Raw genomic sequence first — 16,151 nt, 5'->3', positions numbered from 1 at the left:
TGGACATACATTTGCAAGAATTATTAATGCTTCTCCTTTGCTGCTGGTTAACGAACAAGTTATTTTTGTTTACATAAAAACAAAAAAATACCCTTCTGTATGTGTACATTCAAATAGGGCTAAATCAGATGGATAGAGAAATAATGCAAAAACAATCGGTACTTCAATATAAAGATTTTCCACATCGCTTGTATCATTCTCATTTGATCCAAAACTCTGCATTGGAGTCTGTCTGTTACATTCAGTTACGTGAAGCATCTGTTTTACCAAAGCTTTAGTAGTTCAGGCGTTCTCAGCCTTTTTGCTGTGTTATGCATCAGTATTGTTTTTGCAAACTGTAAAAATTGTATAGATCTTGTTTTATATGACACCAACTTCCGTTGATATTCTGTAATTTAGCTATCATAATGTTATATTACTTTACCAATCTTCTACATTTTCACTGTGCTTTTTCGCATATCTTCTCAAAATTAAAAATCATCTGGTGAAAATATTTACAACAAGAGTGTTGTTACCTAAAATGTTAGCTGAATATTCAAATTTTAGTTGTCTGAATGAGACAAACAGTGAAAACTCTACATATGGAGTTAATTTATTCGGAGCTCAGTATGCTAAAACTATGTTTTAAAGTGATTATAAGTACAGGTTTGATTGCACATGGATCAGTGTCAAGTACCAACTTTCATAAAACAGTTATTAAAATAGGGTTTTGGGTTTGAAAGTCAGGGATTAGACATATCTAATCTTACTAATACGGCTCTAATCTTGCCTTATTTTGGTCTGTGCTCTGAAACTTCAGCATTGTGAGATCACTGGTTTATTTGTCGTTATGTTTGTGTTAGATTTATTCTATCAAGCTACTTTCTGAAGCACGTAAATTTATATATAGTATTACTGCCTAAATGAGTTTGTTTTGTTAAGGTTTGATTGGTTCACGCGAAAGCGGTTTTAGGATGCTCAATACTTTTTTTTACTCCTTTGCTTTACTTTTTCAGGGGAGTTTGATTGAAGATGGTGCTATGATACGATCTCTTTAGCTATCAAGATTGATGCAATCAGGGCAGGATGCGGTTGACCCTGAAAAACCTTTTTAAAATTTTCTTAGCCATTTTGTTTGTGGTATTTGCGGGTCCCTCCCTGATTTCTATGTTTGAGAGGCCTAGTGGAGACCGAGGCTATCATGAGCACAGAAGGAAGGTTAAGCATACTGACAATGGTCCCAACATGGGCCTTCCTCCCCCAAAGAAACATATCTCTGATATCGCAGAGAAAATTCATGTGAACTTGGTGAGTAGATTCTACGTTCATTGAAGTTTTGTAAGGCATTTTGAAGTGACAAGATATTGAATGAAATAATAGGGAATAGCAAAGAACTAAATTGACCAGTTGATGGTGTTCGACTTGAAATAGCATACATAAATCTTACCATTATCTATACATCTTTTGTTTGGCTAGTCATCGTTGTCTAAAATTGTTTGGTATAATTTATCATTCTGATATATTAGTTAAATAAGGTGGGGTCGTGATGTATGTATGCGTGCTGGGTTGTATCTTGTAGATTAGTGATATATGAAAACCACGAGACAGTTTCACACGCATCAATAAGCAGCATTAGGGTGATTACTCGTCTAGCAACAATGTTTAAGAACGATTAGGAAAGTTTATCAATCATCCGTTGAAAGATGATTTGAATTGAAAATGCGCAAGTGTGCTTTCCTACGGATTGTTAGAGGCCCTTGTAGATGAACTTGCACAAAGTCTTTGTAGGTTTTATCATAAAGTATCAGTATTTCTATATCATTAGTGATTGATTTTTATGTTTGAGGTGATCTGATTTCGTGGATGTTTCAAGATTAAAATCGACAAAACTTGATCGCAGTTAAAATGCTCAGATCAAGAAAAAGTGCGACTATAACGTTTCTACAGTGCACCCCAGATTACGATGTTCCCGTTTTACATTTTTTTTTGCCTTATGATGTAGAACACGATGTTTTTTGTCCCTCGTTACGACTTTTTTTTACCAGATGACATCAACAAAAATGCCTCTTGCAATTCAAATTTGGCGGTTGATGTGCTGAATACGTCGGAATAATGAAGATGCTGATATGCTATTCGCCGAAATCCCTCCCAAAATGCTTAAAAGAGACACAATGCTCTCGCGCTCTCTCCGTTCAGCATTTTTCGGGTTACGTAAATATTTAATATTGTGTGAGTGAAATGAAAATTAGTGAAAAGTAAGCATAAATTAAAATTTATTGTGCATTTTAGCGTTTAATCTAATATTTACTATAAGCTTTAATTTATTATACTCATATAACCATATAACTACATATATAACTTTAGTTTGTTAGCCATGAGTCCTAAGATTGATAAACAACATTAAAGGATAAAGTAAGAATCATAACCATAATCTTAAGCAGATCATAACCACTAAATACAATAAAGTTACTGTAAGTAGCCATAGTTACGAAGGTTGTTACACTATTTTGTTGCTAATTTTTATTTTTCATATGTACAGTACTTATATGAAATTTTGATGTTTTTTACCAGGAGTGTTTGCATTAGATAGTTTCTCTAGGTTTCCGGTATGAAAACCTAGAGAAACTATATGACCTATATGACTATATGACAAAACCTCATTATGACATTTTTGCCTTACGATGCCAACACTAGAACAAATTAATGTCCTATGGCGGCTCCACCGTAGTTGGAAAGATACCGCCAGAATAGAGACACGTAATGCTGCAACTTGAACGCAAGAGCCGATCTCAACTATAGCTGATAGCGATCAACATAGCTGACCAACGATAGCTACTAGTGATGTCATTTCGCACGTATTTTTATCCTGAGCGTTACCTTGTTAATCGCGATCAAGTTTTGTCAATTTTAATCTTGAAACATCCTGGCAGTCAGATCACCTCAAACACCAAAAACAATCGCAAATGATAGAAAATGTCGATACTATCTGATAAAATGTACTAAAATTTTTGGCAAGTTCGTCTTTAACAAATAATTTTATAATGTTAGCATCACAAATCTTTTTTCAACTTTTTTTCTGGTTAACATTCTGTAAGCTGATGAAACTATTTTTGAAGTAGTTAGTGTCAGGGATATAGAAGATTGTACAGTTTTTGTCGACTCTATAAGTTTAGAATTAATGGAGCTAATGTCTCTTGTAGCCTCAGATGGGCAAACCCTCACAGGTCATTCAGGGTGTGCATGGTTTCTCAAAGCAGCCAGTAGTCAGTGAGCCTACTGCAGTTTTTAAAGATGGAGAGTTGGGCAACTTTGAGCCCGTCATCAAAAAAGGCAGCGGTCCGGGTATGTACGGAGCCTCCCAAAACCAACATATTGGTAAACGAGTGGCTTAGCACCGTGATTTATTGCATGAAAGTTTCAAACTCAGTTTTTTCAGTCAGAGTGTTAGTTTAGTTCAGACACTCTTTATGATGCGTCTCTCTTGTACAATCTCCGGCACTATCAGTGTTTTAGCTTTAGGATGCCGCTATTTACTAGATGAGCACTTGCTATCTCGCGTTTCCTGATTCTGCGTATAGAAGGTTGTTCGAGTTATATTCATGGCTAGGGTGGTAAGCTGAACATCCAGTTAAAACACGGTATCCATGGTTACAAGACAACGCCTGATCTCTATATGGGAGGAGTAGTGACCAGCATTTGTGTAGTTGAAGACTGCAATTGTAAAGACAATGATGTGTATTAAGGGGAAAAAGTACAGCAGTTTTAAATCTTATCTATTGACTTTAACCTCTTTTTATCTCTTAATGTTTAAAGATCTGTTAAGAGCAGCAGTGGTCTAGTGGTCTAGAGCGCCTGACCTGGTGATACATTGGCTGGGGTTCAATTCCCAACAAAGGCCACAGGTGGTGACAGGAATGACATCCAACCTTAAATTGCTCTCTACAAATGGGCATGTCTCCAGTGTCAAGGTCTCCTTACCAGTGTACTCAGACTTATTCAGCCATGATCACAGAGACATTGTTTGTGTAGTAATGGCTCTTAAAAACATGCACAGCCTCCACTTGCAGTAAGCTAAGCAGATATCATACTCGATTTTTGAGGGATTGTTCCCACATATAACCTGTTACGCCTTGCTAATCTTTTGAGGCAACAACGAGTAGCCTAATGTTATGAGTAGTTTGTTGACTAGCTGAAATGTTCATTTTACTTTCTGTCTGCAGTATTTTCACTCAAGTGTCAAATGAGCGCTGACTTCACCTAGCGGTGCCTCAGCAGCCCTACATGTTTTGCTTGTCGCATTAGATTTTTCATGCCTGAGCCATTTTGTTTTCTGAAATATAATATTTCATTTGGGCTGTACGGTTCTAAAAGATAGCACAAAATCTTACCATAGCTCTCATGAAGGCTAACAGAAGTGAATTATCAGGCTTCAAATTTACGTAATGGGCTTCATTGATTGAGTTTAATAAGTCCCTGTATGTGGTGATCTGATAACACCACTGATAAGCTTGGTCTGCTAAAATCCAAACTGGATACTTTTATTATTTACTTTTCAACTCGCTCTGTGTAATTTCTCCCTACCAGGCTAGTAACTGTTGAAAGCCATTTTTATTAAAGGGAAGATGTGTCAGACAATTTTTATTGTATGAAGGATTTATCGACCACTATTTGTAAGTGTGTTTGTTGACAACTCATTTCACAGTAGTGCAAGAGGTCAAATGAGGTTTTGCAATGCTAATGTAATGCAGGTGAGGGTGGAGAGCCAGTTTATCATGACATGTCGGAGGATGCTGAGGCTAAGAAACAGCTGAACCAGTACGGTTTTAACATGGTTGTTAGCGATAAAATAGCCATGAACAGAACTATACCAGACACCAGGCTTGATGAGTAAGTTATATTATAACTGTCTTCTGGAGCCTTAAAAGATATCTGGTCTAGACATCAGTTTTAATCTTCAATGAAGACGTGTTGATCTTCGAGACTCAACTATCAATGTCTTTGATGAGATTTTAATTTGCAGTTTTTCTTATTACAAGTGAACATCAAGCTGCTCAGGTACACTTTTAGCATGTTGATTTGTTAGTTGTTGGTGTATTTTTAGCTTTCTGAATGCATTGAATTAGTAAAACAACTTAACGTAAACTCAACAATATTTAACTAAGCTTCATTCTTTATTAATCTGGACTATCTTATCTAATTAGTTATCATTGATGGGAATGATACAATCGTAATAAGTTAAGACACACTATCTTTGTATTCGTTCCCATGTTTACCGAAGCTCATATTTTGTGTTATTTCTTCGAAATTGAAAATATGCTAGCCTATTTTTGCTATCCTTCGTTATAGAGTAAGATATGGGCTTGCTATGCTAATTATGAGATGTAGACTGGCTGTTTAGTCCATTTTTCGCCTTGCATATTTTTGGGCACTGTTACATTTGAAATCATTAATTTCGAATGTATTAGAAATGTGGCCATTCTCCATGAGCTCTCAGCTAGTCGCAATGCTGCATCCTGCTATCCGCTCCGCACCTTGATGAACTTGGGCTTTTATTTAGCTTTATATTTTGGAAGGTACTCCCAAGTGTTGTGACCAATGAAACATTACTTCAGATAGTTATTGAGGTTATTTTTAAAACGTTTTTGCTTTTCTCCTTGGTCTTGTTTACCTTCCTCGAGTTCTCCGTATAAGAACGGTTTTGGAAGTCTACTGCCTTTCATTCAGATGACATGACCGGCTCGTTTCAGATAATCTTTTACTGCCAAAGCTACTGATAGATATTGGTCATTGGAAACTCTGACAGCACCGACTCTGATAAACTGTGAATCAGTAATATTTTACTTTTTCTTTATTTACACTTTGTTTACTTAAAACATTCTCATTGGTTGAAGAAACAACAGATTTCACACGTAATGATAATGGCCTTTTGTTGCTTATTGCCTTTAGTCATGGCATGTATTTGAGACTTTCACTGTTAGTTAACTTTCGAAAAGAAAACTTGGAAATTGAAGTAATATTATTTTATTTTAAACTGAGTCTAGCTTCATAAAAGTTTTGACTCTCAAATTTGTAAACAACATAGAACTGTTATTTGAAAATTTTGCAAAAAAATTTTGTTCAACAGAAGTGGTCAAACGCCTTGTCCTAATAATGCGTATGGTGTTGTGGATGCTCAATCTATTAGTGGCTGGTGTATGAATTACAGGTGCAAGTACTGGCACTATACTACTGATCTGCCCTCCGCTAGCGTTATCCTTGTTTTCCACAACGAGGGCTTCTCAACCCTCGTCAGAACTGTACACAGTGTTATTAACACGTCTCCACGCGAACTGCTCCATGAGGTTGTTATGGTTGATGACTTCAGTGACAAACGTAAGCTGTAGACAGTTATTATATACAGTCAAACATGGATAACTCGAACTTCAAGGGACCGAGCAAAAGTGTTCGAATTATCAGAGCATTCAAGTTATCAGAGCACTGTCACAAGTCCATATATTTACTTATTTATTAGTAGATACATGTACATATACAAACTATAATATAAATCAAAAGCACAAATGGCTTGTTTCAAATTAAATGCTTCTAATGTAAAGTTTAAAACGTTTTCATGAAAAGTATAGAGATTTTTCTATCACTTGAGATTGGTTTGTTGTTTGAGGTGATGTTATTGCCAGGACGTTTTTCAGATTGACATTGGCAAAACTTGATCGTTGTTGAAATGCTCAAAAGAAAAGACATTTTTTTCTTTTGGAGTTTTACCCACGATCAATTTTGCCGTTTTTTCTTGAAGTTTATGCAGATTACCTTACTTTACCTGGGATTCGTTAAGAGCAACACTCCGAGGCAGTTCAATTAGAAGTTTTACGAGGTTTCACGGTACATTCTATATCACTCACGCTTTTTTAATAGATACTTATTGAATGTACACACGTATTCTGTGTTTAGGTCAAACGATGAATAGTTTTTTGTAGCTCAGACAACGTATACGTTTAATTACAACATTTTTTAAGACGTTTTAAACATTCAACATTCCGACGTTGATTCAACACGGAATCAACGTCGGAAAACTATTCATCACGGGCTAGCCGAGTCACGCACTCAAGGATTTTCGCCACGCACATACAAAACAACATGCGATTTTTGTTTTGTATGTGCGTGGCGAAAATTCTTGCGCGCGTGACCCGGCTAGCCCGTGCTATTCATCGTATCGCAGTATAAATCAAATTTCACCAAACTTTTAGAAAAGTCATTGACAAAAATATTTTGCCGATGGTGGTAATAACGACGCATATGAATTACGAAAAGATGAAGTTTACCTCTATGGCTTTGAATAAAGTGATTTTCTAAAGCGAAAACAACCGTTTCGGTAGCTGTTGGGCAAAAAACAGTTCGATTTAACAGTGTTGAGTTCGAGTTATCTATAGCAATTTATCATTACGTGGGAACGGACCAAAGGAAATGTTCGAATTAACCATGTGTTCGAGCTATCCGTGGACGAGTTATCCATGTTTGACTGTACTAGCATTCTAGTTGTTGTAGAAATTATTATATACTGCACTAGCATTAAGCCTGGTAATGCTCGGGATTTCTTTCAGTATCAACGCAAATTGTTTCTTGTTTCATTAAGGACAATTTTTGACGATTTTTACCAGGGGGTGTTTGCATTGTATAATTACTATGGTTTCTTTACCCCTACATATGATTTTTTCACCATACGATGCCAACCCTGGAACGGATCAAAGTCATATTCTGAGGGTGCACTGTATTAGACTCATTACTTATCATTCTCCATGGCGAAAGACTAATATTTCTTTACTGTCTATCGCTACTTTTTATCTCTGAACAACATTATTTTCATGGCATTATATTGTTTTTATTTTGTGCATTGCTCCACTACTACACTAACATGCTATTGTTGCTTTTTACAGTATGTAGGGGTTTATTGGGTTTTTTAAATTTTGGTTTCTTGCTTAGCCACTGCCTCTCAGGCTATGTGAGGCTCTTATAATAAGCTACATTAGCAAGAATTCTTTATGAATAAAGGGAAACTCAATAATCTATGAAGAGGGTGTAACTCTGCATAGTACATGTATGCATTTTGGCTTTTCTATGCCTTCGCTCCAACTACTCGGTGTAGTGTGTTTAGGCAAACAATAATGAAACTACACGTTATATTGTAGCCCACCTGAAAGGGCCTCTAGAGGACTATTTGAAGCAGTTCAATGGGTTAGTAAAGCTTTTCAGAAACTCGCAGAGGGAGGGTCTCATCAGGACTCGCACTATCGGAGCGCAACACGCAGAGGGTGATGTAATTGTCTTCCTCGATGCTCATTGCGAGTGCAACAGAAACTGGCTGGTGCCACTTCTTGCCAGAATTAAACACAATAGGTATGTAGTACAAATTTATCAGTAGTCCATAGTTCATATAGAATCAAACTACATTTGCTGTAGTGAGGTTTGGTGCGATGCTCTGTCTGAGGCCGCTGTAGTTTGTTGGACTGTAACCGATGTGAAGGTCATACCAGCCAATCACTGGTGAATCTGATAAAGATTTTTACTTGCTGCTTTTCAACTCCTTTGTGTTGGTATAAATACAAATCTTGGTGCGTTGTGAATGGTAGGAGTTACTAGCTCACCTTGTGAGTTTTGACCTTTAAAGAAGTATTTAAAGGGTTCATCCAATTATTGCCAGGAAATTGCTACCTTTTTTGATTGTTAGAAATTTATACACACATGCCTAAAGTTTGATAACCTTTAGGCACACCTATAAAGGATACAGCCAAGCATTTAATGTATAGAATTCATAGCTCATGTTGTTTAGGGATTTTTAAAAACTGACATCAAAGATGGCTGATTGCTTAATCCTTTGAAATCAATTCTTACTCTGATAGTTGATGATGTTCCTGTTTAAAAGTGCTGAAGAATGTAGGCATCTGTTATGGATCTGGTTGCACCATTTTCCTAGCACTAGGTTTCCATCAGGCAATAATATATCATAGTTTCGGTCTGGCAATGGAGCGTTGATCAATGCAATGAGTTTTACTTGGAACAGTTTTAGTGTTAGAAACACAATAAAGAATTCAATATGATATGTGAGGAAGGACTGATATTGGCAATAAGAATTGTGTTAATATTTTGTGTGCCATGTAATTTTTCTCCCTTTAATTGGTGAGTTTACAAAAAGATTTTAAGTGACAAAGAGTTATATACAGAGGGTTATATACAGAGAGTTATATACAGAGAGTTCTACACTGAGAGTTATATACAGAGAGTTCTATACGGAGAGTTATATACGGAGAGTTATATACAGAGAGTTATATACAGAGAGTTCTACACGGAGAGTTATATATGGAGAGTTATATACGAAGAGTTATATACAGAGAGTTCTATACAGAGAGTTCTAAATGGAGGGTTCTAAACGGAGAGTTCTATACGGAGAGTTCTATACGGAGAGTTCTATACCGAGAGTTCTATACCGAGAGTTCTATACCGAGAGTACAGTGATAATAGATTGATCAATCTAGTTCTGCCATGCTTTGGCTTGTTATACATGTATATGTCAATACACTGAGGCTTTATAGTCTACCAGTTTGTAATAAAAGTTTGGTGAAAGCAAAAGTTAGCACCGGGTTTTCGATCCGATGTGCCTCGTTTGGCTTCAATAAGGCGTTTGTAAGTATCTAGCTATTTTATATTAGTAAACTGCTCAACATCCTGTTGTAGGAAGTTGATGGCTGTCCCAACTATAGATGGTATTGATTTCAACACATTCCGAGTGAGACCAGTATATGGCCATGGCACTCACTACCGAGGCATATTCGAGTGGGGATTCCTTTACAAGGAGTCAGAGGTGCCCCAGCGTGAGCTTGACAGGCGTACACACTTCAGTGAGCCATATAGGTACATACAATCTATATCTGGTTGTTAATGTATTTCATTGACGCTTATAGGTACATAATATCTACATCTGGTTATTAAAGTATTCCATTGACACCTATAGGTACATAATATCTATATCTGGTTATTAAGGTATTCCATTGACGCTTATAGGTACATAATATCTATATCTGGTTATTAAGGTATTTCATTGACGCTTATAGGTACATAATATCTATATCTGGTTATTAAAGTATTTCATTAAGCTAGAGAGACATTACATAGAAATTTTGTTGATTTGTAGATTTTCTTCTAACCCTGATGTTATCAAATTTAAAGTTCTTATCTGTGAACATTGAGAATATAAACTATAGATATAGCTTATGCATTGTGTTCTAGATATTATTCTAGAGAATATAAACTATAGATATAGCTTATGCATTGTGTTCTAGATATTATTTTTGGATTTGTCATTGCCTCTGTCAATATAAAGTATATTTTAAGTACAGATTTTTAAACATTTACTTGCTGCCTTTGATTTATTCATGTGGTCTAGTATATATTTTTTTCTTTTCCAGTACCTACTCTTCATTATATTGATCTACACTGTATATAATTTTTATTTTCTTCTGTTTGCTCGGTATAAAGATGTTTTAGGTCATATTTTCTTGCAGGAATGAGTAAATCTTACCATCTTGATGTTTACTGAAGTCTTATGTTTGTCCAGAGACCTCATTGATTGGTAAACTCTACATATTTTGTACTGTATTCTGTCTCTTAGAGCCCCAACACATGCCGGAGGTCTCTTTGCAATGGACAGAAAGTATTTCTTTGAGTTGGGAGCCTATGACGATGGCCTGTTAATTTGGGGAGGAGAGAATTTTGAACTTTCTTTTAAGGTATTTGTGCTTATCTTGTATACAATTCCAGACTCGAGTCTGTTAATGAGCACTTATCACTGAACAACTTGCTGCTCATTGAATTGCAAAGTATATAATATTGTATCATAAAAGTTATATTATTTTATTTGTTGGTGTAAAGACTTCTCCTTGTTGGTATAAAAAACTTTTTGTTGGTGTGCAGAATTCGCTTTGTTGATGTACATATTTATTCACCCCTGTAATGTTATGAACATATAAGTTAGTCAATTTCTATTCAAAAAAGTCTATGGCCAGGTACAGTCTCAAGTCAGAGTATGAATACCTCGTGCATACTTGTTTTTCAGTTCAAGGTTTATAATAAAATTTGCGGATGTCTTGGTTATTATGAAATAGTAAAAACAATTTCATGGCAGATAAGAGAATGCCTTTTTTATTGAGATACAAGATCATTCAAGGCTGCTTGTTATTATCATTTTGAATGATAATAAACATTTTTAACAAGCGTATGTGTGACAAATTATTGCGATACATTGTTATTCAAAAATGCATTTGTAGGGTCTTGAAAGTTATACAGGTTTTAAACTTTTTGTCATTTGAGATGTTCAGCGAGGATGATTGCCAACAATAAACTTAAAATATATATTCTATTTTAAAGTATTAAGATTCATAGGAAATTTTTTCTTATAGCTAAAAGGTCTTTGTGCCTATTTTTGTGGTTATCTTTCCTACAATTATGCTGGTATAGTTAGTCGATATATAGCCTTACACTTTGCAGATATGGCAATGCGGCGGGGAGATAGAATGGGTCCCGTGTTCTCGAGTTGCTCACGTCTACAGAAATCATATGCCATACGGTTTTGGCAACATAAACACAAAAATTCCTGTCATCCAAATAGTAAGTGAATTGAATTGCTTTGTTGTTCCAAAAATGATTAGCTAGCCCTAATGTCTGTATAGAGAGAATAGTTTTTGATGAAATTTGCAGAAATATTTTGTGTATTAAGGGTATTTATAATTTGATTATTACATTTTACCTTTGTATCTATTCTACTATTATTGTGTGGTTTTTTTATAGCTGCACACATGATCAGCAGCAGATCTCACATTGTAGTGAGTTTTCGTAAATGCTGACTATTTTTATGATCTTGAGACCTTTTCATGTCATTATGGTGGTGTTATTGCGCAACACTAGACCACTATTATTATAGCGATGTCATAGCTGCTTGTCTTGTTTAGAACTATATGAGGGTCGTAGAGGTGTGGTTGGATGACGAGTTCAAGGAGTATTTCTATACCCGAGAACCTGCAGTTAAAGGTTATGATATTGGTGAGTGATTCCCAATCCCTTTGTTGTCTGCATTATATGTATCTGGCAACACTAGTATCTTGAGTAGTCACATCAGTTGCTGGTAGTATCCTCTCCTCAGAGTTGATTCAACTCATTGAACACGCACAGTGAAACACAAAAGTTATTAAGTGTGTAAATGGGACTAGACTAAGAGTTATTGTTGAAAAGGTTGAGTGGCTAGTAGGCTGGATCCCCTACAAACTTTTCAAAAACTCTGAGGCTAATAATGTAACAAATTTTCGTTGTCTATATTCATGTGTCACATATGTATTATAATTGAAATTCTTTTTACACTTGATAAATTCATAGTTGTCTTGGTGATAAGTAAAGGGGTTACTAGGTGCCGTTTCGCATTCTAGACCTAAACTATGATTTTAATTGCAGGTGATATCTCCAAACAACTGGCATTTAAAAAAGAACACAATTGCAAGAGCTTTCAATGGTTCATGAGTAACATAGCTTATGAAGTTTATGATAGATTTCCTCCGCCTCCCGCAAACAGGCATTGGGGCATGGTAAGTACCTTAGTCTATTTTCTCATAGCTATTTACCTTTTTGTGTTGCATGTAATAAATGTTACGATGACAGAATCTACATAACATTATATGGGGCAGTTCTAATCGTTCACTACTATCAAGTCATAAGCAAACAGGAATCAATTGGATTTGTCTTATCCTGATATAGTTTCAGACTCATCTAAGAGTTGAAGAGCTGGTGAGAATGCCATTCACCCTCATATGTAATTCTAGTAATAAGCTGTAGTAAGAGTATAATATTCACATGTGTGCATCACTGCGGGATATTAAAACTCCTTGGCTTTGTTGTTGCAGTAATATTTTTAGTTGTAAGTGGACCGCTTGCTTATTTCATTAGAGAAACTATTTCCTGTTTCCTTTCCTTTTTTTCTAATGATCTCAGCTGAATATGACTTGCTTTATCTTGCAATGAATTTTGCAAACACCTGGTTTCAAAGGATTTAATTTTTCTATTCTATAAAAGATTGTATAATTTTACTGAATAGACAAAAGGAGCCTGTTCAGAGGCAGCTCCACTGGTTTGTTGCTTTCATCGTACATATTTAGAAACAAATTATTTCCTACTTGGTCTTGAACACGAAACTGTGAGAGTATACTCCGTGTTGTACTCCGTGTTGTTCTCCTAGTTTTTTTTATACCGTAGTTATAAAACAGATATTTAGAAAAAAATATTTCGATTGAGCTCAGCTTGGTGATAGATCTCATACCTTTAGGTATGTTATTGAATGGCAAAGAAATGTATTTGTTTTCTGTATTGTTAGGAAGATGGAAAACAAGTTATTTTGTGCAGGTGTAAATTCCATTGGTAAATACAGCATCTTGTGAGTGTAAGTCAAAAATAGTTGGTGGAATATTTTAATAGATTCTCTGTGAGAAGGCGCTCTCTGTGAAGGTTAGATATACATGTACTACAAAGTTCTTAGCAGATGTTCCTAGTGTTTTAGCAGACGTTCCTAGTGTTTTAGCAGATGTTTCTAGTGTTCTAGCAGTTGTTCCTAGAGTTTTAGCAGATGTTCCTAGTGTTTTTAGCAAATGTTCCTAGTGTTTTTTGTAGATGTTCCTAGCGTTTTCAGCAGATGTTCTTATTGTTTTTAACTGCGTTCCTAGTGTTTTTAGCACATGTTCTTAGTGTTTTTAGCAGATGTTTTTAGTGTTTTTAGCACATGTTCTTAGTGTTTTTAGCACATATTCTTAGTGTTTTAACAGGATGGTTGTTAAAAGGTGAAGAGGAGAGTTTAAAAATTCTGCATCCACCCCTTTCTCTGTTGTTTAACTGCAGTGCTTCATTGAAATGTCACAAGTAACTCAAGTTTTGTTGCTTCTATTGTATCCATCAATGGTCTTCATTCGACAGACGCTCAGTCAAATTATGTTACAGCTTTATCGAGCTAATAAGCTGTTTTTGTGGGAAAATCTTGAATACAAAAAAACTGTGTACTGATAGGATTTCATTGCAAAAAATGACAGAATTCGCGCTTCTTTCTATATGGCAAAGCTGTGACTTGTATTGTGAACTGCCTCTTGTATTTGTTTGGAAGGTTTCATGATGAGGATTGTGATAATTATTGATTAAAATTGATCTTCAGGAAACTTTTTTATTGATTTCTTTAGCTCAAACAAGAGGGAACCGATGACTGCTGGGATGCTGTCGGCTGGTCAGTTGGCCGAAATGCTGCGATTTATCGCTGCCACAAGCTTGGCGGTAGTCAGCTAATGCGCTTGAATGTCAAAGGACAGCTGGCATCTGGAGAAAGATGTTTGGTGCCTCGAGGGGGTCATGTGGAGGTGATAGTCTGCCCAATACAGCCAACCGGTGATTGGGAGTATTTAGAGGTTAGCTAACCAACTGCATTTGTAGACGTAAAAAAACTCACTTGTTTTAGCTGCTTTTGTTATGTAATAAAATTCATTCATGTACACGAGTCATTCAATTTAGATATAGATTGAAGGTCATTTTGCATCAAATGAATTTTTTTCATCAACATGCACAAAATCAAAGTTTACAAAGATACATTATGTTTTCATTCGTTAACCAATCAGTGAGGTTGACTTCATTTGACAAAAAAATTATCTAACTTGTCATGCAAAATAGCTTTTGTTCAAATGACCCACTGTAGTGAAGCTATTTCCCCCGAATGTTGTCAAAGTTTTCTGCCATGTTTTCAGTGACGAATGGCATCATATAAGCGGAGCTTTGTATGCTGCTCTTTATTTGCGACAAATAATATCTTAGCTAAAAACAAGCATACCATTTTTGCAACATTTGTTACTATTTTGAAGCGCGATTAAAAATAATATAATTAGAAGAATAAATACTGTACATTTTTCATATAACGCTTTTCTGTTTGTGTTGCAGGACACAAAGCAGATCAGGGACAAGTCATCAGGTAAATGCGCAGGTAAACCAAATGGAAATGACCAAGAACTCGACATGCAAACATGCGATAGTCAAATTACAGCACAAAAATTCAACTTCATCCAAGTCAAACAGTTTTAAATGAACAACAGTCAGTCGTATTTTGTCTCGGCTAATTTTTAGTGTGTGTCCAATGCATTCCGCTATTATCTAATCAATGTATTGGTTTCAACTGATTGGATTTCATAATTTTGTCTATTAATAATATTGAATATTTGTTTTTCATAACTTGTTCTCCTAAGACAAATTATGAACTTATACTTTGTTTTTGCAGTGAGTGACGCACACCATTCTGATAAATCAATGATGGACTGCATTCTATGTACAAAATATGAATCTATCAGTTTATGTAAAGGCTTTATTTATTTTTCCTTCTTGGTTTTACTTGCTCAATAAACTTGACTTAATTGAGTACATCTAATTGCTAGTTATGGGAAGAAAATTCCATCTTATCTTCAAGTGAATAACTGACCCAATGTATTTGTTTGCAATGCATTGCTGGCCTTCACAATCTTGTTAAATTGCTATCGCTGTTGATTTTCCTTGGTCTTAACGCCAATCATTTTTTTGGCAGTCATTATTGTAAAGTTATCTAGTTTTTAAAAACTCATAATTAAACGAAAATGAATAAAAAATAAGACAAAAATGTTGGTTCAAGTTTTTTTAATGATTTGCTGTCTTACCAGCAATTGTCTTGTCAAAGATATGACGAAAACTCATCAGTCATGCTGCTTCTGAGCATGCTCCACTCATCTCATCTATCTGCCCTATCGAGCGAAAATTCTGCTATCTTATTGAACATAAGAATTAAAGTCATTGGAAGCAAGGTGTTAGTAAAACTTCACTCGCTATATTTTTTATAGCTCGTTATACTGATTGCAGCTATATTATTTTCCTAAAATATTCTGCAATGAACAGCACTGACATCATTACTACAATAAGAACTATATGTTCATCAGTCTGAAGCCACGGTTGGGGATTGTGAAAGAAGAGTGCATCATACTGGATTCGAACTCGTGTATATATTATATATTTAGTATCACCATAATTTCTCCTGCTGATAATAGCTAAGAGAGTTCAAATTAAGCCATATTTAAATGTTTTAGAAGGAATAT

At 35.5% G+C, this 16,151-nt stretch overlaps 1 protein-coding gene across 2 annotated transcripts; it reads left to right on the top strand.

Moving 5' to 3' along the window:
* Positions 1-999: 999 nt before the first annotated feature.
* Positions 1,000-15,450, top strand: LOC137399291 (N-acetylgalactosaminyltransferase 7-like). 2 transcript variants are annotated; one of them, XM_068085334.1, is made up of 12 exons: positions 1,000-1,278; positions 3,180-3,321; positions 4,728-4,866; positions 6,185-6,351; positions 8,160-8,367; positions 9,703-9,879; positions 10,637-10,754; positions 11,512-11,631; positions 11,973-12,063; positions 12,469-12,599; positions 14,232-14,453; positions 14,977-15,450. In XM_068085334.1, the coding sequence occupies exons 1-12, from the start codon at positions 1,066-1,068 to the stop codon at positions 15,115-15,117; spliced, it is 1,869 nt and encodes a 622-aa protein (XP_067941435.1). In that variant the 5' UTR covers positions 1,000-1,065; the 3' UTR covers positions 15,118-15,450. The 2 variants fall into 2 exon arrangements, with proteins under 2 accessions (XP_067941435.1, XP_067941434.1); XM_068085333.1 differs by having other exon boundaries at positions 1,000-1,287.
* The last annotated feature ends 701 nt before the right edge of the window (positions 15,451-16,151 follow it).

This window comes from Watersipora subatra, chromosome 7 (assembly GCF_963576615.1).
Source record: "Watersipora subatra chromosome 7, tzWatSuba1.1, whole genome shotgun sequence".
NCBI lineage: Eukaryota > Metazoa > Bryozoa > Gymnolaemata > Cheilostomatida > Watersiporidae > Watersipora > Watersipora subatra.
The sequence above is the reverse complement of the archived record's forward strand: the minus strand, read 5'-3'. Positions and strand labels throughout refer to the sequence as shown.

Coding starts and splice junctions, on each gene's coding strand:
- LOC137399291 (XM_068085333.1), top strand. CDS start 1,066: ATGCGGTTGACCCTGAAAAACCTTTTTAAAATTTTCTTAGCCATTTTG. Junction 4,867..6,184: donor CCAGACACCAGGCTTGATGA/GTAAGTTATATT, acceptor TATGAATTACAG/GTGCAAGTACTGGCACTATA. Junction 6,352..8,159: donor TGATGACTTCAGTGACAAAC/GTAAGCTGTAGA, acceptor GTTATATTGTAG/CCCACCTGAAAGGGCCTCTA.